The sequence below is a fragment of the Alternaria ethzedia genome (genome assembly GCF_023757985.1).
Source record: "Alternaria ethzedia strain BMP 0044 chromosome Unknown scaffold_8, whole genome shotgun sequence".
NCBI classification, from domain to species: domain Eukaryota; kingdom Fungi; phylum Ascomycota; class Dothideomycetes; order Pleosporales; family Pleosporaceae; genus Alternaria; species Alternaria ethzedia.
In genome coordinates, this window is record NW_026056201.1 from 81,951 (window position 1) to 106,078 (window position 24,128).

At 53.0% G+C, this 24,128-nt stretch overlaps 10 protein-coding genes across 10 annotated transcripts; 5 read left to right on the forward strand and 5 right to left on the reverse strand.

The window, feature by feature from the left end:
* Positions 1-1,385: 1,385 nt before the first annotated feature.
* Positions 1,386-2,510, reverse strand: J4E87_004245 (uncharacterized protein; the record flags this gene model as incomplete). Its single annotated transcript, XM_049375867.1, has 2 exons — positions 1,386-1,905; positions 1,963-2,510. 2 exons carry the CDS (start codon positions 2,508-2,510, stop codon positions 1,386-1,388), a joined length of 1,068 nt encoding a protein of 355 aa, XP_049234076.1.
* A 972-nt stretch (positions 2,511-3,482) lies between these two features.
* Positions 3,483-6,933, reverse strand: J4E87_004246 (uncharacterized protein; the record flags this gene model as incomplete). The annotated part of the gene is made up of 5 exons (XM_049375868.1): positions 3,483-5,404; positions 5,455-5,731; positions 5,779-6,367; positions 6,419-6,576; positions 6,628-6,933. The coding sequence occupies 5 exons, from the start codon at positions 6,931-6,933 to the stop codon at positions 3,483-3,485; spliced, it is 3,252 nt and encodes a 1,083-aa protein (XP_049234077.1).
* A 1,199-nt stretch (positions 6,934-8,132) lies between these two features.
* On the reverse strand, positions 8,133-9,471 carry J4E87_004247 (uncharacterized protein; the record flags this gene model as incomplete). The annotated part of the gene is made up of 4 exons (XM_049375869.1): positions 8,133-9,118; positions 9,170-9,303; positions 9,352-9,389; positions 9,445-9,471. The coding sequence occupies 4 exons, from the start codon at positions 9,469-9,471 to the stop codon at positions 8,133-8,135; spliced, it is 1,185 nt and encodes a 394-aa protein (XP_049234078.1).
* Positions 9,472-10,567: 1,096 nt separating this feature from the next.
* Positions 10,568-11,139, forward strand: J4E87_004248 (uncharacterized protein; the record flags this gene model as incomplete). The annotated part of the gene is made up of 2 exons (XM_049375870.1): positions 10,568-10,861; positions 10,921-11,139. 2 exons carry the CDS (start codon positions 10,568-10,570, stop codon positions 11,137-11,139), a joined length of 513 nt encoding a protein of 170 aa, XP_049234079.1.
* Positions 11,140-11,557: 418 nt separating this feature from the next.
* On the forward strand, positions 11,558-12,266 carry J4E87_004249 (uncharacterized protein; the record flags this gene model as incomplete). The annotated part of the gene is given in 3 exon segments (XM_049375871.1): positions 11,558-11,562; positions 11,582-12,006; positions 12,067-12,266. 3 exon segments carry the CDS (start codon positions 11,558-11,560, stop codon positions 12,264-12,266), a joined length of 630 nt encoding a protein of 209 aa, XP_049234080.1.
* A 669-nt stretch (positions 12,267-12,935) lies between these two features.
* J4E87_004250 (uncharacterized protein) lies at positions 12,936-17,280 on the forward strand (the record flags this gene model as incomplete). The annotated part of the gene is made up of 2 exons (XM_049375872.1): positions 12,936-14,012; positions 14,236-17,280. 2 exons carry the CDS (start codon positions 12,936-12,938, stop codon positions 17,278-17,280), a joined length of 4,122 nt encoding a protein of 1,373 aa, XP_049234081.1.
* A 629-nt stretch (positions 17,281-17,909) lies between these two features.
* Positions 17,910-18,886, forward strand: J4E87_004251 (uncharacterized protein; the record flags this gene model as incomplete). The annotated part of the gene is made up of 3 exons (XM_049375873.1): positions 17,910-18,084; positions 18,144-18,574; positions 18,638-18,886. 3 exons carry the CDS (start codon positions 17,910-17,912, stop codon positions 18,884-18,886), a joined length of 855 nt encoding a protein of 284 aa, XP_049234082.1.
* Positions 18,887-19,750: 864 nt separating this feature from the next.
* Positions 19,751-20,702, forward strand: J4E87_004252 (uncharacterized protein; the record flags this gene model as incomplete). Its single annotated transcript, XM_049375874.1, has 2 exons — positions 19,751-20,353; positions 20,664-20,702. The coding sequence occupies 2 exons, from the start codon at positions 19,751-19,753 to the stop codon at positions 20,700-20,702; spliced, it is 642 nt and encodes a 213-aa protein (XP_049234083.1).
* Positions 20,703-20,718: 16 nt separating this feature from the next.
* Positions 20,719-21,903, reverse strand: J4E87_004253 (uncharacterized protein; the record flags this gene model as incomplete). The annotated part of the gene is made up of 1 exon (XM_049375875.1): positions 20,719-21,903. The coding sequence occupies one exon, from the start codon at positions 21,901-21,903 to the stop codon at positions 20,719-20,721; it is 1,185 nt and encodes a 394-aa protein (XP_049234084.1).
* Positions 21,904-22,721: 818 nt separating this feature from the next.
* J4E87_004254 (uncharacterized protein) lies at positions 22,722-23,924 on the reverse strand (the record flags this gene model as incomplete). The annotated part of the gene is made up of 1 exon (XM_049375876.1): positions 22,722-23,924. The coding sequence occupies one exon, from the start codon at positions 23,922-23,924 to the stop codon at positions 22,722-22,724; it is 1,203 nt and encodes a 400-aa protein (XP_049234085.1).
* Between the last annotated feature and the right edge of the window lie 204 nt (positions 23,925-24,128).

A 24,128-nucleotide genomic window follows, 5' to 3' on the forward strand; every position in this document is an offset into this window, starting at 1 on the left:
CTGTTCTTCAGGTGCAACATAAGGCGTAGGGGCATCCCGCGCCTTCTTGCGCCAGCGCAGCGCCTTAGCGATGAATATGCCTAATCCGATCAAGGCGATGGCTCCAATCGAAGCTCCAACACCGATACCAGCTTTCGCACCTGTAGAGAGCTCACTGTCACCAGTAGCTATTGGCGTGCTCGACGGAGAAGACGATACCGTGGAGGACGCGACTGAAGATGCGGTCGAAGAAGAGACTAGTGAAGACGTCACGGTGGGTATGGGGTCGCCAAATCGCGCTGCTATGGTGTATCGCGGTGTGGTGCTCCCGTCCGTGCAGCATTGAGTAGTATTACCGCAACACCAGGTTAACGAATCAACGTCACCGGTGCATGGTGTCACCTTGGTATCTTTGCTTCTTTGTAAAGAATCCTAATCGTCGTCAGTTTTGATGGCCTACAAAGAATTCTGCGTCAATTGTACCTCGTCCGAACAGAGTTCCTGGCATCCTCCTTCTCCCCAATTGCTTTTCGTACACGACTCTCGCCAGATGGCCCCGTCCTCCTTATTCTGACACAGTCCGTTCCTCAGTAAGTTATCCCAACGAGCACAGCAAATATTGCTCAGAGGATCGGAGGTGTTGTTAATTTGTGTCGAGTACGCACTGCTTGTGTTTTCCGTGCCGTTGCGCCAGTAGCAGGCTGCCATTACAGGCTGCAAGGAAGCGAGTTGCAACAGGAATATGAAAGAGAAGATTCTGCGCGACATCACGAAATGATGGACTAACTGAAGAGCTGGACAATCGAGGAGACGCGACTCGGGCTGGTTTTAGTATTCAGCAACACACCCCTTTCGCGCATTCGGCTTACGACCGCTCGCGAGGCGCTTGGGGCCAACGCAGCATCTATTAGTCGCAACTACAATTCGCGCGATGAAGACCATTGGAAACAGAGCTTGGGCAGTGAGCGAGGTACACCATTCCGCTCAGCTTTGTGGTACTCAAAGTTGACACCGGTTGGTTAATATGGTAGCAGTAATCTCAGTCACACGTAAGCCTTCGCCCCAACGAATTTGTTCGCCTGTTCTTGGCGCGTATGACCTTCTGGAGGTAGCTGATGCACAACTTGCACTGCACTTGACGCGTTGCGCTGCCTATGTGCCTATTTGTGTCATGCAATCTCAGGTTCCACTTCAGCAATCGACCCGGCTTTCGCATGGACTTCATTTCAGTATCGTGAACACAATTTCTCGGATCACGAACCACATCGCCTGCTCGAAAGTCTTTAGGGATGAGGACTTGTATGTACTCGAGATCGTTAATATATACAATGAAGTTGCGATTACACGCCGTCCAAATTCGTCCGTCAGCACCGCGAGATGCTCCTAATGAGGAAACAGCGAAGGACCTATGTGCAGATCTTCCTCGCCCCGTTTCCGGTGAGGCTCCATTTGGTCTTATTGACAGTGCACGGGTTCTCCGTCACACTGGTTCCATCGACCTTCAACGCGATAGCGATATCCCTGCTGTTCGCAAACTCGGTCCTAGCCGCGAGACGAACCTCACCACCACCACTAACAGTACCAGCCTTGATGTTGACATTGTAGCAGTTCTCGAGCAAAATCGCGTTGTTACCCGTGTTGGCGACATCGATCGTACCGATCTCCGCACCTCCAGACGCAGATACACAGAAGATGCCGCGACCGCCGCCACGAGCCTTGACGCGGTTGACGTAGATGTTGGTGCCGTATCCGCCGTTGACCTTTCCGGCTTCGTTGGCGAAGCGGAGAGCCGCGTAGCCAGTGCCAGCGCCGCAGTTGTCGCAGTCTACGGTGCCGACCTTCGCGTTGGTGACCTTCTGGAGGAGAAGGCCGCATTCTCCGACGTTCTTGCCGACGACCGAGCCGATGTCGAGCTTGTCGATGTTCCTGAAGATATGGAGTCAGCTTATGTCTTGCATGCAGTTTGTGCAGTCGTATCCTTACCATGTCTCAACGCAATGCGACGTGCCGCCGTTGCAGGTGATGGTGCCCATCTTGACGTTTGTGTTGGCCGCTCGGTCACGGTCGAAACGGATGCCCATACCCTCCTTGAGGTTGAAGTTGATGGTGCCTAGGGTGAGGTCTTTGGTGCCAGAGAAGCGCATGCCGAAGTACGTCGAGCCAGCCATGGTGAGGTAGGGAATCTTGACGCCGGATTGGTCCGTCACCTCAATGTTTCCTCCTCCGCTCTTAGGGGCAGCAGTGATGGTTCCGCAGCCTTCGAAGGTCTTTCCGCTTGTGATGGTGATGGTGCTAGCGCCGATGTTACCGGAGGCGATGACTGACACCCGCTGTCCACTGCTGATGCCATCGAGAGCGCGTTGAATAGCTAGACGGTAGTCAGAACCGGTGTATAGGTTTGTCGAGCCCTTGGTCGCGGTGAAGGAGCTGCCGGAGCCAGTGACTTTTGCGTCGGGAGTGCCGGAACCGCATTGAGCGGAGGCGACGGAGGCAAGCGCCAGCACCGCCGTGAGACCAGAGAAATGAACCATATTGATCGCTCAGGTGAAGCAAAGAGTGAGGTGAAGATGCGATGGGGTTGACGCCGCTGTTAGACCGACGAGATGCGCACTCCTTATACAACCAAAAGGCCATGGCGCTGATCCACTCTTGCACTCCTCCCTCCTAAATGACACCAAGCCCTCGATATCACTTCCATCGGATCACCCTTACCAATTCGGAGTAAGATGCAAAACAGCGAGGACTATGAGTAAACCACCTGGCCGTGTCAGGCACACGCGTTTCTCATCCCTAGCCTTCGCCGCAGTCCTGCCGATCAATTGCAACAGCAGTTTTCGAATATACCACCTATCATACCAGGCACTTCAAACACTACCATGCCATCCCAAGGCCATTGGCGCGCGCGCCACTCCCGTTTCGCAGTTTCAGCTATCACCAGAAAATACCAAGCTCGACAGATTACTTACACCCTGGGATGGGCGAGGGAAATCTCCACCACTGTACGAGTCCGGAACATTGTACCTGCAAGCAGCACTAAGTGCCTGTCTCTTTTGCGTAGACCTTCCGCTACACTGCACACATGATGTTGTGCGTTGTACGCAACAACCAATTCGGTGCATCTCTGCCCTTGTACCTGTTGGTTACAGTTTAAGTGATCGTCCGGGGTGCGTCTTCCCCCGCAAAACAGCCGTTAGGCGCATCACACGACGGCATCGACTCGGGTTGATTCACTCCGCGGGTGCTTTCTTGGCTGTTTATTTCTCCGCCGCGATCATCTGTGCATATTGTTCCGCTGCCAAGATACCAAGGTCAGCCATTTTGTTTCATCACTTTTGTGATGGGGTTATGAGAGGTTTCGCACTGTGTTCTAGAACGAATCGACTGTAGTGCGAAAGTAATCATTCACGATCTATCTAAGTGCGCAAAAGAAAGATATCGTAGATACATTACCGAAATGCGCCATCCGTGTGCCGAAAACAGCCTAGGGTGCTGCTGGAGTACCCCTACTCAAACACATCGCTCACGTACCTGGTCTCCTTGACCTTCTCCAGCCATTGCAGAGCATCTTCTTCCGTCTTGTCCGGGAAAGTATCCCTATAGATTTTCATACACATCTCCGCGGTGCTCTTGGCCAACTTGCTCGCACTACCGCAGATGAAGACTTTCGCGCCACCTTCCCCGAATAGCTCAGCTAGCTCCTTCCGCTCGTCCCACATGCGGTCCGGCACGCGTTGCGCTTTCTGTCCCTCGGGGGCGACTTTAGAGAAGCAGCCGCGTACGCTGACTACACCATCAGCCTCCCATTGCTTTAACTCCTCGGAGTAGATAAAGTCCTTTTCGAAGTGTCGACAGCCGAAGTAGAGGATCGCCGGTCCGACCTTCGCGTTGCGGGCATTCTTGATGGTTGCACGCTCCTGGATGAAGCCGCGCATTGGAGCGAGACCTGTGCCTGCGCAAACCATGATGATGGGTACAGTCGGGTCGGTGGGCAGGTGGAAATTGATGTTCGTTGGACGCGGAAAGCAACGAATCTTCTCGCCTGGCTCTTGACGCGCTAGGTATGTGGATGCAACACCGTGGAAGCGGCGATTATCTCCACTCCATGCAGCCTCGTCGTGAACGTCGTAGGTCAGAGAGGCGATCAAACGCTGAGCTGTAGTTCCTTCGGGTGTTTGGATGAAGTCCACATTTGCGAGGGGCGAGGACGAGACGCTGTATTGGCGGGGAGACAGCGGCTTCAGCGAGTCAAGGTAAACTGCGAAAGATAGCTTGCAATCAGGGTGGTCTTCGAGAATGTCCAGAATGCTGTAGCGCTTGGGTATGACCTCGTTCTTGTATATTTCGTCGCTTGCTAACTCCAACAGCTTGGCCCTTTTGTTTTCCGACGTGGCTTCGGCAAGAGTCAATAGCTGCTTTTGCGAAATGGGCGTGCTTAGCTCCACACGTGTCATGAGCAGATCGAAGATTGAAGTTGGAGCTTCGGTTGCAATGAAAGTCTTGCTGGTGCCCGTGATGGCGATATTGTCATCGGGCGATAGGTCGAAGCGCTTCATGACCCGCCTCACGTTGCAGATGCTGTTCATCGGCAGGATGACGATGTAGTCGCCGGAGCGATACGATGTTCCTGGTGGTAGTTCGATCTCCATGTGCTTCTTGGTAAGGCCAACCTCGCCGCCACCTAGGCTTTTGTTGACTTTCACCACACCGTAGCCGATGTCTTTGCCTCCGAGGTATGTAGCGAACTTAGGAGGCGTGATATCAGCCTGTAACTGCCCCCCAAGTACCTCAGTAGTGGTGCCGCTGGACTTCCGCAGATCACTCCACATCTGCTCAGACCAATTTTCCCACGGGCCCATTATGTCACCCTTGACATTGACGAGGCCAGTTTCAGTGAAACGCTTGGCGCCCATCTTCTCAAACAACTCGTCGGTGAGTTTGGGAATACGATGGTAGGTATGCGTCCAGTCGCTGTTCCCGACCCCAAAGATGGCATACTGAACTCCTTCAAGCAGCTTAGAGTTCGCATTGCTCTCAAGCCAAGCAACGAACTTCTTCGCGTTGTCTGCTGGCTTTCCTTCGTATGAGGGCTCGATGATGACAATTGGCTGGTCTTTGGGGATGTGTTCAGTAGCCGAGTCGAGACTGGCGACGTTCGCCTTGAACCCGAATCGGGAGGCGTTGGTCTCCAAGTCTTCAGCATAGGATTTGCAGGTGCCGGCGTTCGATCCGTACAGTATGGTAATCGGCTTCGCATCCCTGGTAGGTGCATTCGCTTCTTTAGCCTTGCCAGGTCCGTTGTCGTTGGCTTCCTTGGTAATGGTTGCGCCGCCTCCAGTCCCACCCAGGCTAGCCATTGTGCGTCCAGGACGTCTGCGGACCTTGATCTTGAGGTCCTTTGGTTTTTGTGTAATTGTGACCGACACATCTGGTACACAAGGTTAGCGCGGTCACACTCAAGGATATGAAAGCACGTACGGAGCTGGTATCCGGGGTCCGCGAGCTCAACTTGGAACTTCTGTAGGATGAGTGCGACAACCATGATCATCTCCTGCTCAGCAAACGTCCTACCAATGCAGGCGCGCATACCATCACCAAACGCCTTCCATGAGTTCGGTGGAAGCTTCTCCCAGCCACCGTCCAGGAAACGCTCGGGTCGGAACACGTCCGCGTCATCGCCATACACTTTAGGGTCATGATGAAGTCCCTTTAGGTTCATCAGGATCATGTCTTTCGGTTGCACTTCGTATTTTCCCTTATAATCGTTAGATACTAACTATAGTAGCTATGAGATGGACTTACCGCGACTTTCGTTGGTTTCAGCGCATGCTTTCCGTTGATCGCAATTGGGCCGAGGAAACGCAACGCTTCGTAGATTGCGAACTTGATGTATTCAAGCTTCGGGATATGTTTCAGCTCTAAAGGACCGTCTCCGAGGACTTCGTCAACTTCTCGTTGAGCTCTCAGATATTTGTCTGGGTTTCTGAGCAGGTGGTAAAACAGGAAGCCCAAAGTCCCGCTTGTAGTCTCATGGCCAGCAACCAGGAAGGTTACCATGTTGTACCGCACCGACTCTTTCGTCATCTTCTCTCCAGTCTCCTTGTCTACTGCCTCAAGCATGGGGTTGAGAAGGTCTTTGGCATCTGGCTGAGGATGAGCGATTCGATCAGCGATAATCTGGTCGCATAGATCATGCATCTTCTTCACGTTATCCTGACGATGGGCTTCGGCGAAGACTCGGAGTTTGTTCTCGATAGACGTGCGTGTGGCTCGTCTGCCAGACTCCACCAAAACCTCCACCATTTGGTTGATGAATGGATGCGCACTATTGCTGTAGAAGTTATTGAACCTGTAGCCAAACGCGCACAGCCCGATCATATCAAAGGTCAGCCTTGATGTAGTTAGTCATGACATCGTCTGTCAAGAGATGGATGATATTCACCTTGTGAAGTCATCGGCGCATTCTATCTCATGATCTGGGCCAAAACGGTCCCACCGGAGCAGCATCTGCGTCGAAATGTCCATCATGCCGTCGAACATTTTTCGGATACCCATTGGCCCAAACACGGGCATCAACAGCCGATGAGCGACACCCCAAGCCTAGTGCACATATTAGTACATCTACTATCATCGTAGACATGACAAGTGTACCTTTTCGCCGGGATAAGCTGTGAACAGGCCATCTCCAGTCAAAGCTCGCACCTCGTCCAGAGTAGCATTAATGGGCTTTTCGAACCGGTCACCGTCGCAGCAGTCATTGATAGTGTCGTATGAGGACACAACGATGACTTTGCCGTCGCGCCCTGGGAACTGGAGTTGGTAGATCTCGCCATAGATATCCGCAAGTCGTTGGAAAGAGCCTGGAGCGTCGTTCGGATCAATCTCAGCGAAGTTGCCTACGAATAGGTGTGGGGGAGGCTGGGGAATAGGCAGAGAATCTGATGTATCGGAGGCCATCGTCGTGGTCTATGTGATGCAAGGTTAGTAGGATGGTGACAAGACCGGATGTTTGGCTTCCAACGAGGGGGAAAGACCGAAGGACTTGGATTCAGCTGCTCATCCTTGGGAAAGAGCTGGGCTACATATACACGGGTAGCAACACAGCGCAGGACATGTCAGCCTTGGGACGTCGGCCTCTCATGGTAGCCCTCGACCGAGCCTTGCCATTTAATGCTGCCTAGTTGCTGACTCCGCAGGGATACAGAGTCCTTTGGTGATGTAGTTACAGCCAATGGGGTCTGATTGGGCGTCACACTGTCCGTAGTCAGCAAGTTTGCGTTCAGCTCGGCTGTGCCAGCCACGCGATAGGCTCCTGAATTGTGATGCATGGGAGCACGACAGCATGCCGACGCTGCGCCTCGTGCGAACTGGTGACCGAGAGATATTGCGCGCGACTTAGCCAGATCACAGTACGCAGTAGCCTTCGCTGGTCTAGAAACTGTCTACCGAACGGCCCGAGGCGCAGGGCCAACGACCTGTCCACCCCGCGCCACGCCGTAACACGCGCAGCGTTTGTTGTTGAGGGCCCAAATGGCTCATCAGGCGTGTTGGACATTTGGGATCTGATGAACTGGTGTTCTCTGAATTGTCGAGGTTTGCTCATTGGGGTAGTAGACGGGAAAACATCGACGCAAACGCTGCTCGTGAGTTAGTGTACACGGCGATCGTCGCGTCTTCGCGTGACGGGATGCTTCATTGAGCTCAGCGGCATCATTGCGACATCTTCAGCGTTTTCGTAACGATACTGATACTCTGAGCTTTAGTGGTTATGCAACATGCACACTGTCTAGACATGTTGCAAGGCGAGACGGCGGTGTTGTGCAGGACGCGCCAAAGCTCGGCCGGCTCAAGCGGCCGAGCGGGGCGCCACTTATCGGTGGAGAGTACGAAGGAGCTCGTATTCCAACGTTGCACCCAGTGTTCACGATAAGAACGTTAAATGAGTTGAGGCCCAGGAAGACTCCACGCAATAAGACCAGACATGAATATATTCATCAGCCAGACGGCATGCATTGCATTAAGTGAGGTTGACCAGTGTACATATGAACGTCTCCTTCTCCCATGTCTGATACAACAAAACACCATCTGGTCGTTGTACCATTTATTACGGTTGATATGCACCATAATGATGTATATCGTGCACAACTCACAAAGACTCAAGCCGCGGATGTCTTGGCCTCCTTCTCTTTCTTCCAGACAGCGATGGTGGAACTGTCGAGGTGGATCTGGTTGTAGGTGCTGACGTAGCTAGGACATTCGCCATCGTGGCGCGTGAACTTGCCAGATGCTTCGCCGATGACATAGTCGATCGAATCGCTAGCCTTGAGATCCAACATACCCCAGTGATTGAGGAAGCCAAGAGCAGAGTTGTACATGCTCTTCAATTTAAACCCCTTGGGAGCTTGGCCTTTCAGAAAACGAATGTAGATAGTGAGACGCTGGGTGTATACGTGAAAAGTGAACTCTACACGAGGTTGTAGGTTGGTGGTACTGCGAAGCATCTTCAGCCAATTTTCGTTGGTGTTGGCGAGGAAGGCATCCAGTGCGTCGAGATACCCATAACTCCACCTCATTTGCCAAAGCACTTCATCCCAAGTGTCCTCGTGATCGCAGTCCATGCCGCATCCACAATGGATGCTGTGTCCGCATTCGAAGCACGCTACGTTGGGCACATCGTCTTCGAGTACCTGACGGGAGGCGAAGTTGACAGTAAAGGTTGGGCAGTGTGCGCGTAGGCGGGCGAGGAGGGTGATGTTTGTCAGGACGTCCTCCATAGACTCTTCATCCCCACCGTAACCTTCCTCAAGTTCATCGCCAAGCTGACCGTGGTCCCAGGATATTAGCAGAAGCTTTGGAGCGTTCTGGTAATCTGCGACCTTGGGGTAGTATGCGTTGATGAAATGAGCGAGTGTTGGGAGTTCCACGCAGAAGCGAGATTGACGAAGCCACATAGGCCGATACTCCGTCCGAATCTGCTTGCAGACTTGAGTGAGCGCACGGTAACGCAGCGTGCTCAGTAGATGCGGCACAGTAGTGCTGTCACTTGCGACCTTAGAACGCTTGAGCAGAAGCGGTCGTATTAGATCATCGTCGTCATCATATACCCCTTCTTCAGCGAAGTGGTATATGCGATTGCGGATTTCTGCGAATAGTTAGCCAACCAAAACGCTATATACGCAAAAGAGGGACATACCAGCAGGCAGCTCGAGGAATTGGCAGCAATTGAGCATGGGCTCGAACTTGGTCTTATCGCCAACCGTCTTGCCACCCGAATTACTGCTGTTACCCTTCTTGGCGTCGCTTGTCTGGAAGTTCTGTCCTTTGCCTCTGTATATCGGTCAGCTAAGGTGTAGGGCGATATGTGAAGGTACATACGCGTCGGAAGGCATCTTCACTGTTGAATCTGAAGAGACCTGTAGAGAGGGGAGCGCAGTCTTCAGGTTAGGTGTCAAGCAGGGTTGGGTAAACAACGAGAACAGGCAGCGAAATGCGCATTTGTTAGTCGCGGAAAGAGCGCACGAGCGTGACGCGATTTCCCGTGACCGATGACGCACTATGCCTACACCGTCTCGTGGGCGCAGACCTCTCGGAAGACCCCGCTCTTCTTCTTTGAGAAACGAATTCGATTCTAGAGGTGCCCTTTAAACTCTAGGCACTCAGGCGGAATCCTTAGTCCTCCCCTCGCATCTTGCTGCGTCCTACTCGTCTGCCAGTCTTAATTCCAGTAGGCAAAAGGCCTTTATCCGCGTAGGCTCGACGAAGAGGTCCTTGCTCCCTAAAGTTATTCACGAAGAGATTTGTACCCCTGGGTGAATCGTACTAACGCTGCATAGACACCAGCATGCGAGAACCACGGCGTGGGGGCAGTGACTGACAGTGTTGCTTGTTTTCACCTCAAGCGGTTCTACATTCAAGACCATGCCCGGCGTCGTGGTGTGCAGCGACGACGCGTGCAAACAATAGGCGCCAGTGACTGCCTCGTCAGGCGTGGCAGTTTGCTTCCACCCCATACGACAAACAGTCACATCGCTGTCTCACAACACATCCTTTTCTCTTATAAACTCCCCACGAGTCTCTAAATATCCCACGGCGACTGACAATCCTGTCACTGAAAAGTGAAGGCGGCGGCATGGCTTTGATCTCGACCTGCTCTTATTGGTCGGCTTGGCAGGTGAAGGCGACCACATACCGTGGGTGACAATAGAACAGACAATGGGCCACCCATACCAGCCACCCGCATTGTTTCTCCTTCACCAGGTAGTCCTACTCCTTATGGCGAGAAATCTTTTTCAAGCTCTGCTGCAAATTTACCACCGACCTCACTTCCCAGCTACTCCAAACACCGACCTCCAGTCCAAAAGACTACGATCAGCTGCGAGCCGGATCTTTCAGTCTGACAACCACGAAACTGCACGCATTAGCAAGGCATCTCAAGATGTTTGCGCAAGAGTATATCCCTTTTGCGACAGACACAGCATCGTCTACGGACGAGCGCGGTATCCCACAACCCTCCCATCTCACGCGCAAAGCATCATCCGCAAGCAGTACGTTCTTGCGAGAGCTTCTTGGCCCGGAGATGGCTCTCTCGATCATGCCTCCCGGCTGCCGCACCATCGCCTTCTCGCAGTGGGGTGGCTTCACTGCAGCGCCCGAGCAGGTCACACCGACCGGAGAGCTCAAGGCCTCAGACCTGTACATGGATCGCGGGATGACATCCACCTTCAACCCTCCGACGTCCGAATGGTGTTATCTGGGAGTGAACCAGCCAAAGCCAGACCCCAGATATAACGCGCAGCCTATTCCAGATCTTCGCAAGCGCAAGCGGAACTCATCGACCAGCATCGCGACTGTGAGCGAGCAAGGCGATCAGGGTGCCAGACCCAAGGTAAGGAAATCACTGTACAAACTGCGTGTGAGACAAACGCTGACTTCGTATCTTTGTAGCCAACGACTTCGCCCGTCCGTTTTACTAGGCAGACACTGAAGCGAGTGAACACCAACTCCGAGCTCACAAGGTCGTTCGAGATGGTGTCCATCAAGGAAGAGAAAAAACCCACGTTGGCCGAAAAGTTCGCGTTCGAGGGACTGAACTGTGAGGATCTTCCGTCAGCATTCGACTCCGACGACGAAGAAGAAGACTACGACATCCGACATGCTCGCTGATGGAAGCATGAGAGCCCCTGAGTATCACTGCCTGCTTCGCGATCAAGGACGGTCGCATAGGGTGGTCTGGGGGTGGAAAGCAACCATGCAACAAAAGCTTATGAGCGCATCGCATGGGAGTTGATTCCGTTGCAACGCTGGTTATATTGTTCACTGAAGCGGCGCATGGCTTGAGCACATGGCTTGGAAGTTGCGATGGCAAAAGGAGTGCAAGATGAGGCAGAACGGATGGAGATGTCTCGCTTGCTGGCTGGTCCGAGCTCTCTTTGGATTCGATGACAGCATCGATCATCAGCTCTAGCATAACTTTTGGCTTGTACATAGACACCTGCCACAACAATCAATTGCATATCACAACCATGGAACGAAGTCTACTGCAGTGCACGCGTGCATTTTCAAGATGTACTACGCAAACCTCATGTCGTAATCCACCCAAATGCAGGCCCTCGGCGATCGCGTCCGCACGACAGGCACGCTGCCTACACACGACACGCCCCGCCCTCCTCCAATCCAAACCTCCAAGAACGCGCGATCGCGGCCCAAAGAGCGACGAAGACACGCAGACCGACTTCAGTGCTCTCGACGTCCTCCGGAACACCGTCGCTCCCGCCACATCCATCGACGCGTGCACAGGCGATGGCTTCGCGCTCAACAACCAGATGCGCATTAGTGGATGCGGCATTCTCTTGATAGGCGGAGAGGCATATCGATGGAAGCCATGGCTTCGCGAAGGCAGGAAAGAGGGCACCATCGCTGAAGGAGGCACGGGCGATGATGCAATGACAGGCAAATTGCTGAACGCGAAGGGGCAATGGGAAGTGCAGGAGCAGGCTTGGGGAGTGTTGGAGTTATTATATCCGAAGCCTGGTACGTTTCTAATCTCCTGCAAAGATTGCGTGACGAACGTGGTCTGACAGCGAGCGACAGATCTACTCATCATTGGCACCGGCCCCAGTACCGTCCCTCTTGCGCCCGCGGTTCGCAAGTACCTCAACGACCAGGGAATACGATTAGAAGTCCAAGACACAAGGAATGCGGCGGCGCAATTCAACCTACTTGCGACAGAGAGGGGTGTGGGACAGGTTGCGGCAGCGCTCATACCCATCGGTTGGAAAGAAGGACGATGATGCTCGGACTAGCAGAGGGCATACCACTGTCCCGTTGGTTTCTCCAAACGGTCACGCTGTGGTGGCTCCTTGACGCCTTGGAAGACCTAGGAGCTGACTTAGACCTTCCGGCTGTGAACGACTCCAGGTCAATGGTCCACCACTCAAACCATGGAGGGTAGTCTTGTTTCCAGGCAAGCTATAATAGGACCAGCGACACGTCACAGTACGAAGACATGAGCGCGTAAGTCAACGATTTTATGAGACATGCCCGCTAAGTTGAGCACGCTCATTGCACTATTTGTATACATACATTCCATTGTTCTTAGATGATCCTGGAATCGACCTGTACATATAAGTCCTTCGTGTCTCACTTTTACCTCTCTCTTTGTCGTACTTTTCATGAATTCCCAAACTCGTTCCTCGCGCTGCTTGCTTGTTCTGACTCCACCAGTTCTATTTGCTAGTCCGGCCGTCGAGCAAACAAACGCTGTCACAATCACAGCCGCGACTCCCTCCCCTAGACCGCTCCTTCCGACTTGCGCCTTCTTAACTCACCACGTGGCCCAGCGATATCGCATAAGTAGCAAGCCAATGTCGCTTAAATACGTGACCTGCGCACTATCGACCTTTCTTTCCACTCTCCTCAGTCTAATCACTCGAAGCTGTGAACTAATGTCTGACGCTGATATGCACGGAATAAGGTGGGGCTTCGGTAGGCGCGTGGTAACTCCTGATGAGGAAGCAGCCATAGGCGACACTACGCCGCTACTCGGTTCGGAACGCTCTTACCGCAGCGAAGAGGCTGGAAGCGACTTTCCGCCAACCATGGATTGCAATAATGCTTCCGCCGCCACGTCTTCAGCAACACCACGTCCGGTGACTCCCTTTGTTGCCGAACTACCGATTATTCATAGCCCATCGTTACCGGCAGTCATACACAGCTCAGGCCCTAGGCTGTCCGTCCTCCAGTCGTTCAGGCTTAGCAAGTTATACCGCAATCGGTTCCTATCGCCTACAGAACTGTCCTGCCATACCGACCACTCCACAGCACAGATGGAGTCGCAAATTCAAAATGACGACAAGAGCCTAATAATCGAAATACTGTCACCCGTTCTCGACCACCTGAAGGAACTGAAGGCGTTGACACCCGAGACTCTACAGGACCACAATCAGACCCTCAACAACGAGACGCACGCTCAGGTTCTTAAGCAGAAACTGCTACCGATAGGTCAGCTTATCGTGGACAGCCTCGAAACAGTCCCACTGGACCACCGGGGTTGGTTAGAGGGAGCTATATGCCATCACATCGCCGACAATTACTGGCCGCTGCCTGTCAACTTCTTCACCCATCTGAAGATCCAGGAGAAATACCGCAATGCGCTCTTCAGGTTGGCGCAGCGCACACCTCCCGGAGCCATCGAGCCGCATCCCAACAAGGACTCTCAGCAGCCTCAAGCACCAGCTATCGAGCCTGATCCGCCCCAACCATCGCTGGACCCGAGGGATATTCCGGACACGCCACCATTCCCCAAATCGACCGCTGAGCAACCTCAAGCATCAGCTATCGAGCAAGATCCGCCCCACCCGTCGCTGGAACCGAGGGATGATTCGGATACCACTGCACCATTTCCCGGATTGTCCATTCAGCAGCTACAATCATCAGTCGTTCAGGCCGCTCCGGGCTCTGGGGACTTTCTAGATCTAAACTTTTACGAGTTGAGAGCAGAGGCTATTGAAGAGGCCGATGCGAGGGACTTGGACAACGTATAGTACCCAATGGTCAAGTACCACCTTCTGCCTAGTCTTCCAAGGCTGGACCGAAAGATCCGGAAATGTCAAATGCCCATGTCACTCTTCAATCCTCAATGTACGGGCTATTGGGACGCTTCTTTCGAGATCAACAACAACCAAGTTCAATGGAAGGTAGTGATACCTCATGTACGCATCGTATGTGAAACATTTACTGACTTTGTACATTCATCCTTAGGCTAAGCCTGATCCTAACACCATCCTTTACAACTACATGCTGCCCCCCGATCATATGACCAAATGTGTCATACCATTATTTGCGACACGCGGCCTGCTGGCAGATCTTGAGCTCGGCGTGGCCACGAAGATGAGCCACGAGTATCAAGACTCTAGGCAAAACCTGAGTGCAATGCTCGATTATGACATGCGTTGTTGCATCCTCTTTCTGACTCGCAAACGGCCCGATCTCCAACCATTCGAAGTACTGTGGTGCGCTGTAAGTGGGGTTCTGAAGTTGCACAAACCCTCGTTCGACAGATACGTTCAGGCACCTACAAAGATTCGCCAAAGGGTCAGACGAGACGGAATAGCAGCGTTTCAGAGAATGATAAAAGCCCCAGATTTCGACCACGTTGACCAATACCTTTGGAACGCGATGAGGGTGCTTGAGATCTATACTAGACCTCTGGTTACAAAAGAAAGTGTATTCCTCTGGATCGATTCCTTTCGTCTTGAGAACATCGACGTCATCTACGATTTACGCCTAGATGGCGCGAAAGCTCGAAAGAAATTGTTCGATTACCTCGAAGAGAGGCATCCTGGTGGCGAATCCATATGGCACAGCCTCGTGCAGAACTTCCACAGCCATGATGTAGTCAAATTTCCAGAGTACGCTACTCGACCACGCTCAATCGAAACCATTACTACCTGGGTATATTTCTTCACTGAAGCTCGACAGGGTGTTCTACTGAAGGGAATGGAATTCGACGCATTAGTCCTCGATGAAGCTGTAGCAGCTGTAGCAGCGGAGAAAAAGAAACCGAAAAAGAAGAACAAGCCGAGGAAACGTAAAGGTGCCAAATCGGGGGAGCTGCCTGATGAGAAGGAGCTGCCAGTTGCTCAAGAGAAGTGCACATCTCAAGACCTTCCTGTGTCTCTTGAACAACCTCCACAGAGGGACGACACGACACCGCAAGAGGAGTCTGTAACTCAAGAACAACACACATCCCCAGAGCAAGCTCTACCCCAGGAAGAGCCCCAAACCAAAAAGCAGCGCTTATCTAGAGAGCTATCGACTACGCCTACACCTTGTGGACCTACACCCTTTTCAACGCTGGAAGAGAAGGAGAAGAGCGAGCAGAAGCAGTCAACAGAGCAGTTAAAGAAGCAAAGAAAGAAGCAATCGAGATGGGAGAAGAAACATGGCAAGGCAGGAAAATCCGACGCTAAGAAGCAAGCAGCCTCAATCACGGTGGAGGAGTCTTCGCCATCCGTTGTCGCGAAGGCCGATGACGGTGGTGACAGTGTTACTGGAAACGCCGACAAGGATAACGACGGTGTTATTGGCAGCAGTGTTATCAACGACGGTGGTGACCTTGGTGGCCACTTGTCTGCGGCTGATTCGGTTCCTAGCGATGAAGCGCCTACCAATCAAGAGACGGTTCAAGAGCATCCAAGCAACAGGTACGAAGTTTTGATGGCCAAGCCGTCGAAACACGCTGGGAAGTCCGCCGGAAAGCTAGCGTTCCATGCCGATAGTGAAGATGACATGAAGAAGGCCATGGAGGAGAGTCTTCTGAACGACCCGGGTAGTTGGTCAAAGGTGCAAGGGCGCGCGAAAGTGCGACCAAAGCAGAAGCAGAAACAGCGCACCGACGATCGCAAGAGTATCCAAGATGCGTACAGAGAGAGAGGCTATGCAACTGCTGTTACCGATGTTCAGTTGGATAGGGCAAGAGCTGAAGTGAAATCGAGAGAGGTACGGGCGGACTATCTCAGATCTAAAATAACGAGATTGTCTGCTCTAATACCAGGTGAGGGCAGCGCCAAATCAATCAAAGAACACAACAGCCCCGCTTGCGGGCAGCCTACATCCTGGTCAGCGCTTTTCAAACCTACGGAGAATGACACGGGGCGCAACCCTCCTCAAGAAGCCGCTCCGTCTACGAATGCTGTCGACACGCGACCGCGTACCGCAACTGCCACGGAGAACCGTGAACCCATTCGAGAGAGCGCACAATCTGCGAGCCATCACATTCTTGCGCAATCAGAACCACTCGTAAGGCAAGAGCAATTCAAGGACTCAAAGCCGTCCAAGGTTGTTGCCGGCGCGGCATCGACTCCCACATCAGGCACAGAGAACAGTGAGTCTATCAAGGAGACCGTACGGCCTGTCAGCCATCACACGACTATGCAATCAGAACCACCAGTTCATCAAGAGAGTCTCAAGGATCTGAAGCTGTCTAAGGACGTGGCGGGCGCAGGATCGACTTCCACGTCAGGCACGGAGAAGAGCAATTCCACCAAGGAGACAGTACAGCCTGTAGATTCTCAGCATTTTGCGGAACAAGAAGGTCCGGCGGATAAGGGGGCATCCGGGGACTTTACACCATCGGAAGATGCTGCGGGTGCGGGATCGACTTCCACATCTGGCATAGAGAACAGCAGTCCGATCAAGAAGACGGTACTGCCTGCGGACCCTCGAGACATTGCGCAATCGGAACATCTGGCAGAGAAGGAGAAACCCATGGACCTGGCGCCATGCGAAGATGCTGTTGGTGCAAAATCAACTCCTGCGTCCAGCGCAAAGAACGAAAGCTCCACCACAGAGATCGCACAAACTGTCGAGCTTCACTCCTTTGCGCAAACAAGGAAACCGATGGACGAGGAGGCTCCCGAAACTCGCCACAGGCGTAGGGCCAGCTCGCCGCCATCTGTGAGTTCTCTCACTCCTTCGCAGCCGCAACTGCCGGTGGATGAAGAGGAGTCCAAGGACTGCAACGTTCATGAGGACGGTCCGCCGCCACCTGTGAGTCCTCACGCTTCTGCGCAATCGCAACCGCCAGTGGATGAAGAGAAACCCAAGGACTACAACGGCCATGAGGACCACGCAGAATCAATTGCGGAAGATGATACCCCAAGCCAGCCTTCAATCGTGATCGACTCGGCCATGTCGCATGTGGAGCAGTGGCTTGCAAGCAAATATGCGGCTGCCTTCGCCGGGCTCACGCAAGCGGAAATAGACGATGCGCACTGGCGACCTCAGCAGTCAGCCGCGACTTAGAGGCAAGAATAATTGAAGGCTTTTTGACACGACTGGGACGGAAGAGAGGGTAATGAAGGGCGATAATAGGGTGGTGGAGGAACATGATAGGATGGTCGCGCGCCAATTTTTTACCGGTACTTCCGGCACATGGCGCAGGTGTGACAACGTCACATGGAGGGCTTAGAGGTATCGAATAGAAATCTCAACCCAAGCATACAATCTTCTAGACGTGCATCGTATATCGTATCGTCGTAGCGCCGGATCTAGTGCAACGGGCGGGCGATGCAGGGGTTTCAGGGTACGCGAAGTGGGTACCCGCATCTCGTTCCTGAGTGCACAGCCTCCGTCTCGTAGGGCTATCCGCGTATTCGTCTCGGAGTGGATCACTACATGGGTCTCTTGCGCTTTTGGGTGCAGCTTGCGATGGGCTCAGTTGTATAAGGAGGAATGATGTCTGTGATGATGGATTTTACAAGCCACACATTCATTGCGTTCGTCTTCTTCCTGTCGCTTTCCAACGCATACTTCCAGTTCTTTTTCATTCGTTTACGATAACTGCTCGTGTGCTGCGGAACGGCGTGCTCCTTCTCTCCCTGCGTCAACCTTCTTAGGCGTCTTCAGCCATACTTTATCCCCGGAGCATCACAATGGCAGGCGACACGTCAACAGACACAGAGGCGTACGCTCTCTTTCCCTACGAGCCCAGCAAGGTCGGCGCCATCCTGTTTGCTGTCCTCTTCGGCCTAAGCACAATCTACCACCTTTTCCAAATGATCCGAGGCCGCGCCTGGTTCTATACAGCCTTTGTAATCGGATCAATAAGTTCGTCTTCCCTTCCCTCCTCCATCTCACAGCACATTGAACTAACAACTTCCACCCAGTGATGACAATCGGCTACGCCGCCCGCTATCTCTCCGCGCAATCCCCCTCGGAACTGATGCCCTACATCATGCAATCCCTCTTCATCATCCTTCCGCCCTCGCTCTACGCCGCAACAATCTACATGATCTACGGGCGCCTCGTCATCTTCGTAAACGCCGAACACGCTTCCGTTATCCGACCTACGTTGGTAACCAAAATATTCGTCTGCGGCGACGTCGTTGCATTTCTCATGCAGTCCGGTGGTGGCGGCATGATGGCGCAGGCAGACATGGCGGATATGGGACAGAAGATTATGCTGCTGGGATTGTTTGTGCAGTTGGCTTTCTTTGGGTTCTTCGTCGTGGTTAGTGCCATATTCTATTTCAGGATGAGGACTGCGCCTGAGAGATATACGGTGCCGAAGTATGGGAAGTATGCGTGGCCGACTTTGGTAAGTTGCTTTTTCCTTCTTCTCATCTCCTTCGTCGACGAACGATGTACTAATTCATGGCAGTACAAACTCCTTGCCATCGCAGCTGTTGTCATCATCGCTCGCTGCATCTTCCGCGTCATCGAGTTTGGACAGGGTCATAGTGGGTATCTGGCTTCGCATGAGGTGTACATGTATGTTTTCGATACGCTGCCTATGTTCTTGGTACAGGTCTTGTTCCATTTTGTACGCGCGGATGACGTGTTTGGAACGAACCACCGGGCGGTAAAGAAGCTGGATAGTGAGATTATCGGACTGTACGAGAGGGCGTGAAAGGATGTTTGCTGTTTTTCTTTTGTACTCTACAAGATGTTACGGGCGTTGGTATTGCATTTGGGTTTGGCGTGGCATGATTACGGCGTTTACTTATTCTGCGGCCACGACAACCTTATGTATCTAGAACTCGCATTGAATTTTTGATAGACATGAATGCGTGCATCTTCAATCTGCTGCCCAGGTGTTGTGGTGTTTAGGGGAAGTCGCCGGGATGGAAAGTCTCGCTCGCCGAGTGGGCCGAGGTTCACAAATTGGGTTAGCACCAACCTGTTTCTAGCTTCATCGTATTTCGTTCTTCGTTTCTCGTTCGCGTTGCCTCCGTCCGCAGAGCCTCCCTACTACTTTTTCCTCGCCTATAATATCAAGCACTCGATGCAATTGGCCAGTTCCAATGGCTCTGAAAAGAAAAGCTCACTCGAAATCGCGGACGGGCTGTGCCACGTGCAAGCGCCGCCGGATCAAGGTACGAAGCATGTCGTACTACAACCTCCATTCTGACGCGCGCGATAGTGCGACGAAGCAAAACCGCGATGTTCGCATTGCGTGAGGCATGAGGTTGCCTGTGTATACCCAGAATACATCCCCGTGAGAGCCAAAAGTTCGACTGAACACGCGTCTTCTCGTGCTCAAACACCGGCAACTCCGAACGCATTCCAGCTAGCGTCCCCTCAGAACGACCCTTTCGCAGCGAGCACACCATGTTCCGAAACCCAGGTCATTCCCTCATTCTCTTTGAAGGATATGTCCCTATTGCATCACTGGACAATGGCTACAAGTCTTTCCATACTCCCCGGTGTTCCGGCAGTCACCCAGCTGTGGCAGGTGGTCTTCCCAGAAATAGCATACAAACACGCATACATGATGCACTGTCTCATCAGTCTCTCCGCTCTACACGTTGCATATCTCAATCCTGACGACAGACGCGCAAATCTCCACATCGCAGCGCATCATCACACCGTCGCTCTCAGCGGATTCAGAGCAGATATCGACACGATTGGCCCGCACAACGCTGAAGCAGTCTTTGCTACTTCAACGCTAATGTTCTTCTACGCTTTCTGTACCTTTTCCAAGCTTTCAGATGCCAACGCGGACAAACAGCAAGATAGCGACAACACCAACGATAGCCTATCAATACGGGCATCGCGTATTTTGGGTGCAGAATGGATACCCCTTGTGCGCGGTATCCAGGCTGTGATAGGTCCTATCTACGAACATCTCAAAGAGGGCCCTTTAAAATCAACGCTCCATCTAAAGGACTGGGATGATATGGATCCCAACATGCAGCCGGGACCGGATGATCAGCACGTGGTGCGCATCAAGCAGACGTGGGCTGACGATGGTAATAAGGCAGTATACGACGAGACGCTGTATTTGTTGAGGAAGATGAGTGCATGGGTCCTTCATTTCCGGAAAACCTGGGAAGATCAACAGGAGGAATGGGGATATAACGGTAGTTGGTCTGCTGTAAGTTGCTAAATCTTGCTCTCCAGGTCTACTTGACACTCTTACTGACTCACGGCTTCTGTCGCGATGTGTACAGCCGTTCGTTTGGCTATCTTTAGTACCAAAAGAATACTTCAAATTGCAGCAACAACGGCAGCCATTGGCTTTGCTCATCTTTGCTTACTTTGGCGCACTGTTAGAACAGCTTCACACAGGTTGGTGGACGGCAGGTTGCGGCACGAGCATAGTAGGTGTAGTAGATGACTTCCTAGGATCCTACTGGGCAGAGTGGATGGAATGGCCAAAACAAGTGGTCAATCAACAACAACAGCGGCAAAGCTCCGAGAAGCAAGGCATCGACATCCACTAGATCGAGAGATGCGTTCTCAAGCCACGATACCCAACGCCTCATAAACCGTTGCAATGAACTCCGACGTTCTCGGATTGCCCATACCACCCTTGCCTTTCTCATTCGTCTGCCCCAACCCGGCTGCATCCATCTTGTTCATAACGTATCCAAACGTCATCTTCCTATCCGCATCAGCGATAACCCGGCTTCCGCCCCAACCACCCCAGGTCGCTGCCCGTCCCAGTGGCAGATCAGCCATTATGCTTCCTTCAGCTGGCAGTCCAAATCCCAGTCCAAGACGGACATTCATCGGAATAACGAGGTCCTGCGCGGCATGTTGCTGTGTCGAGAAGATCTGATCAAGAGTCTTTCCAGAGAGGAAAGAAGGGTTTTCCAAGGAGATGACGGACATGAGACGAACGAGAGCGCGCGCATTACTGTATCCGTTCGCCGCGCCAACGACTGAACCCCTCCAGACTGGTTGGTTGGCCCAGTCAGCGTCCATGCCGGGGTTTATGCCCATAGACTTGAACATGATACTCTTTGTATCAATGGCCATGCCCTCCATATTCTCTTGGTGTTGTGGCGGGGGAATAATATCGGCGACTCTGTGCCACTCCTTCTCCGGGACACCAAGTTGAAAGTCCGCCGCGAGTGGACGAGAGAGTTCCTCAGCGATGAAATCTTGCATTGGCTTCCCGGTTACACGACGGATCAACTCGCCGAGGAGATGGCCCATTGTGAGTCCGTGGTAGCCGTTCGCGGTACCGGGTTCCCACCACGGCGCCTGTTGCTCCAACAACTTCGTACTCTTCTCCACATCGCACACATCCTCGATTGTAACGGGTCCCTCCCACCCACTCACTCCACTCGCATGCGAAAGAAAGTGGCGTACTTCCACGCCTTCTTTCCCGTTCGCGGCGAATTCAGGCCAGTACTTGCACACCTTCTCGTTCGGATCCAGAAGACCCCGGTCGATACACAGAAGAGCCGCCAGCGCGCAGATGGTCTTGCTAGACGACCAAATACATGTTATAGTGTCCTTTTCCCACGGTCGTGTTCGGGCTTCATCTGCGTAGCCACCCCAGAGATCGACGACTTCCTTCCCGTCGAGATTGACGCAGATGGAGGCGCCGAGCTCTTCGCCCGAGTCGAGGTAGGATTGGAAGACGGACTTGACTTTGGCGAAGCGAGGGTCGCATGTTCCTTGGACTTTGGCCATGGTGATGGGAGAGGGCAAGGAGTAGACTTGGCTGGTATATCGCGATGTGGTCGTATCGAGGTGATGTTGGTTGTGAAGACGTAGTATGAGTTTACTTGTAGATCAGATGCTCGAACTGTGGATGAAGGATTCGTGTTACCACACGAGCAGTACTTGTACTTTCTACATTTCACAATGGCATCGTCTCCAACCTGACGGGGAAAAGCCCACTCGGTCCGCCGTATAGACCGTATAGCCATCGGCTGCGGAACGTCCGTATTCCGAACTCAGAGCGCGGACTAACAAGGACGACGAGATTAGACGTGGTATGAAAGCGCCCAAGTTACTGCGTTGCGCTACATCTACGCGTAGTTTTAGAGTTGCCGCATCCTGCTGCCGCTGTAGTCGGACCACTCCTCGGCCGACGCCAGCTCTCTCTTAGCGGCATTCCGTGGTTCCTTGTGCGGCGGCTTCGGTGGTACTCCACTACTCAGAGATACTCCGCACATCCACAAGCTGCGGAAGCGGAGTCGAAGTCGTCCCGCAATTGACATCAATTGGATGCATGGCTGCAAATAGATAATCAAACCTTGATTGAGCGCAAGTGAAAAGTGATCATCTAGGTACTGATGGTATGTATGTCATTTTCTGGCACGGGAACACCAGCTTCTTCAGGTTTCACACAAGCATCGTTTCTTCACTCTAGATAGTGAAAACCACTTTTCAATCCGGATAATACTACTACACCCCAAGTCCATGAACACGAGGAGGATCGCAGATCCCCATACGCCTCAACACCATCACACCATGCCATCTCCACTCATCCTCGTCCCATACCCCTACTTAAGAAACTTACTAACAAGCCCCTTCCCACCCTTGATCAAATTCTTGACCTCCCTCTTAATATCATCCGTCGAATTCCCGCCCTGATGTCCCGGCTGCATGAATCCCCCACCCGCACCGCCCTCCCCACCACAATGGCCCTGACCACCACAAGTACCACCAGGGCAACCTTGGATAAAATGTTCAACCTCGCCGCAACATCTTCCACACTCACCCGAGCCCATGAACGGACCTCCTTGACCCCATCCCACGCGCATAATACGGGCTTTACGACCTTCCCATCCAGTCTTCGCATCTGTGGCGTGGAAGCAGCCCCAGACCTCTGGGCCACCGGGCCCGTTGACTAGGACGAAGTTTCCGTGACCTGGACCATAAGGCGGAGAGTCATCGCGAGCGGCTTTGAGAAGGGGTTTGTTAGATTTAGCCCAGGAGTGTGGGTCAAGCGGGTGACCGCCGGTGTAGTATAGGATGTTCATCTTGTACTCGTGTGTCCAGCTTCCCGCGCAACTGTACACAAGACCCATCCAGCGGCCGTCCGGTGAGCAGAGGAACTGCGGACCCTCGTTTATGCCGCTGGTGCCTGAGAACTCGAATTGCAGGTCTGGCGTGCTGATGCGGATAGGGTGGCCTGTACATTCTGTCGGCGAGACCATCTCGATGATGAAGATTTCTTGTCGCGACTCGTCGGCGTGGGTACCGAGGGGCCAGCCTGAGTAGACGAAGAGCATGGAACCGCCCAGTGTGACGACTGTACCGTCGATTGCCCATTGCTCTTCGGGGAGACCGCCTAGTCGGCCGAAGAAGTTCCATTTACTTGGCTCCAGAGGGTCTTCTTCTGAGGGTGGTCCTGCTAGGACAAACATGCGATGCGACTTGTTGCCATGCTTGGGGTCGTCGGCCGCGAAGTAGACATACCAGCGGCCGTGGATGGAATGCAGTTCAGGTGCCCATAAGTCGGCGGAGTAGGGCTGGTCTGGCGGAGGACGCCAGATTACGTTCTTCTTGCACTTCTTCTCAAAGTCGAAGAGTGAGTCCGCGGACCAGATCTCGATGTGGCCGCCACAGGTGAAGGTCATGTAGTACGTGCCTTTGTCCCAGAGTACGTACGGATCTGCACAGCTGCTGCTCGTGATGGTGAGGATAGTGTCGTGGTATTGCGGTCTTTGCGCAGGCCATGCTGGCTGCAGTTGTTGCGCCATGTTTACTGCTTTCGCCCTATGGTCCGATCCCGAACTTCAGCTGCGAGTGCGAGTATCGTTTGGAGATACCTCAGAACCGATGAAAAAGGTCGGATACGTTCTCAGATGGAGTGAAAGTGCTAGCTACTGTAGCAAATCTAGATCGTTGACTGCACTATCAGCGTGTGGCTGTGTGCATGTGATCTCTGCTCCAAGGCGCACGCG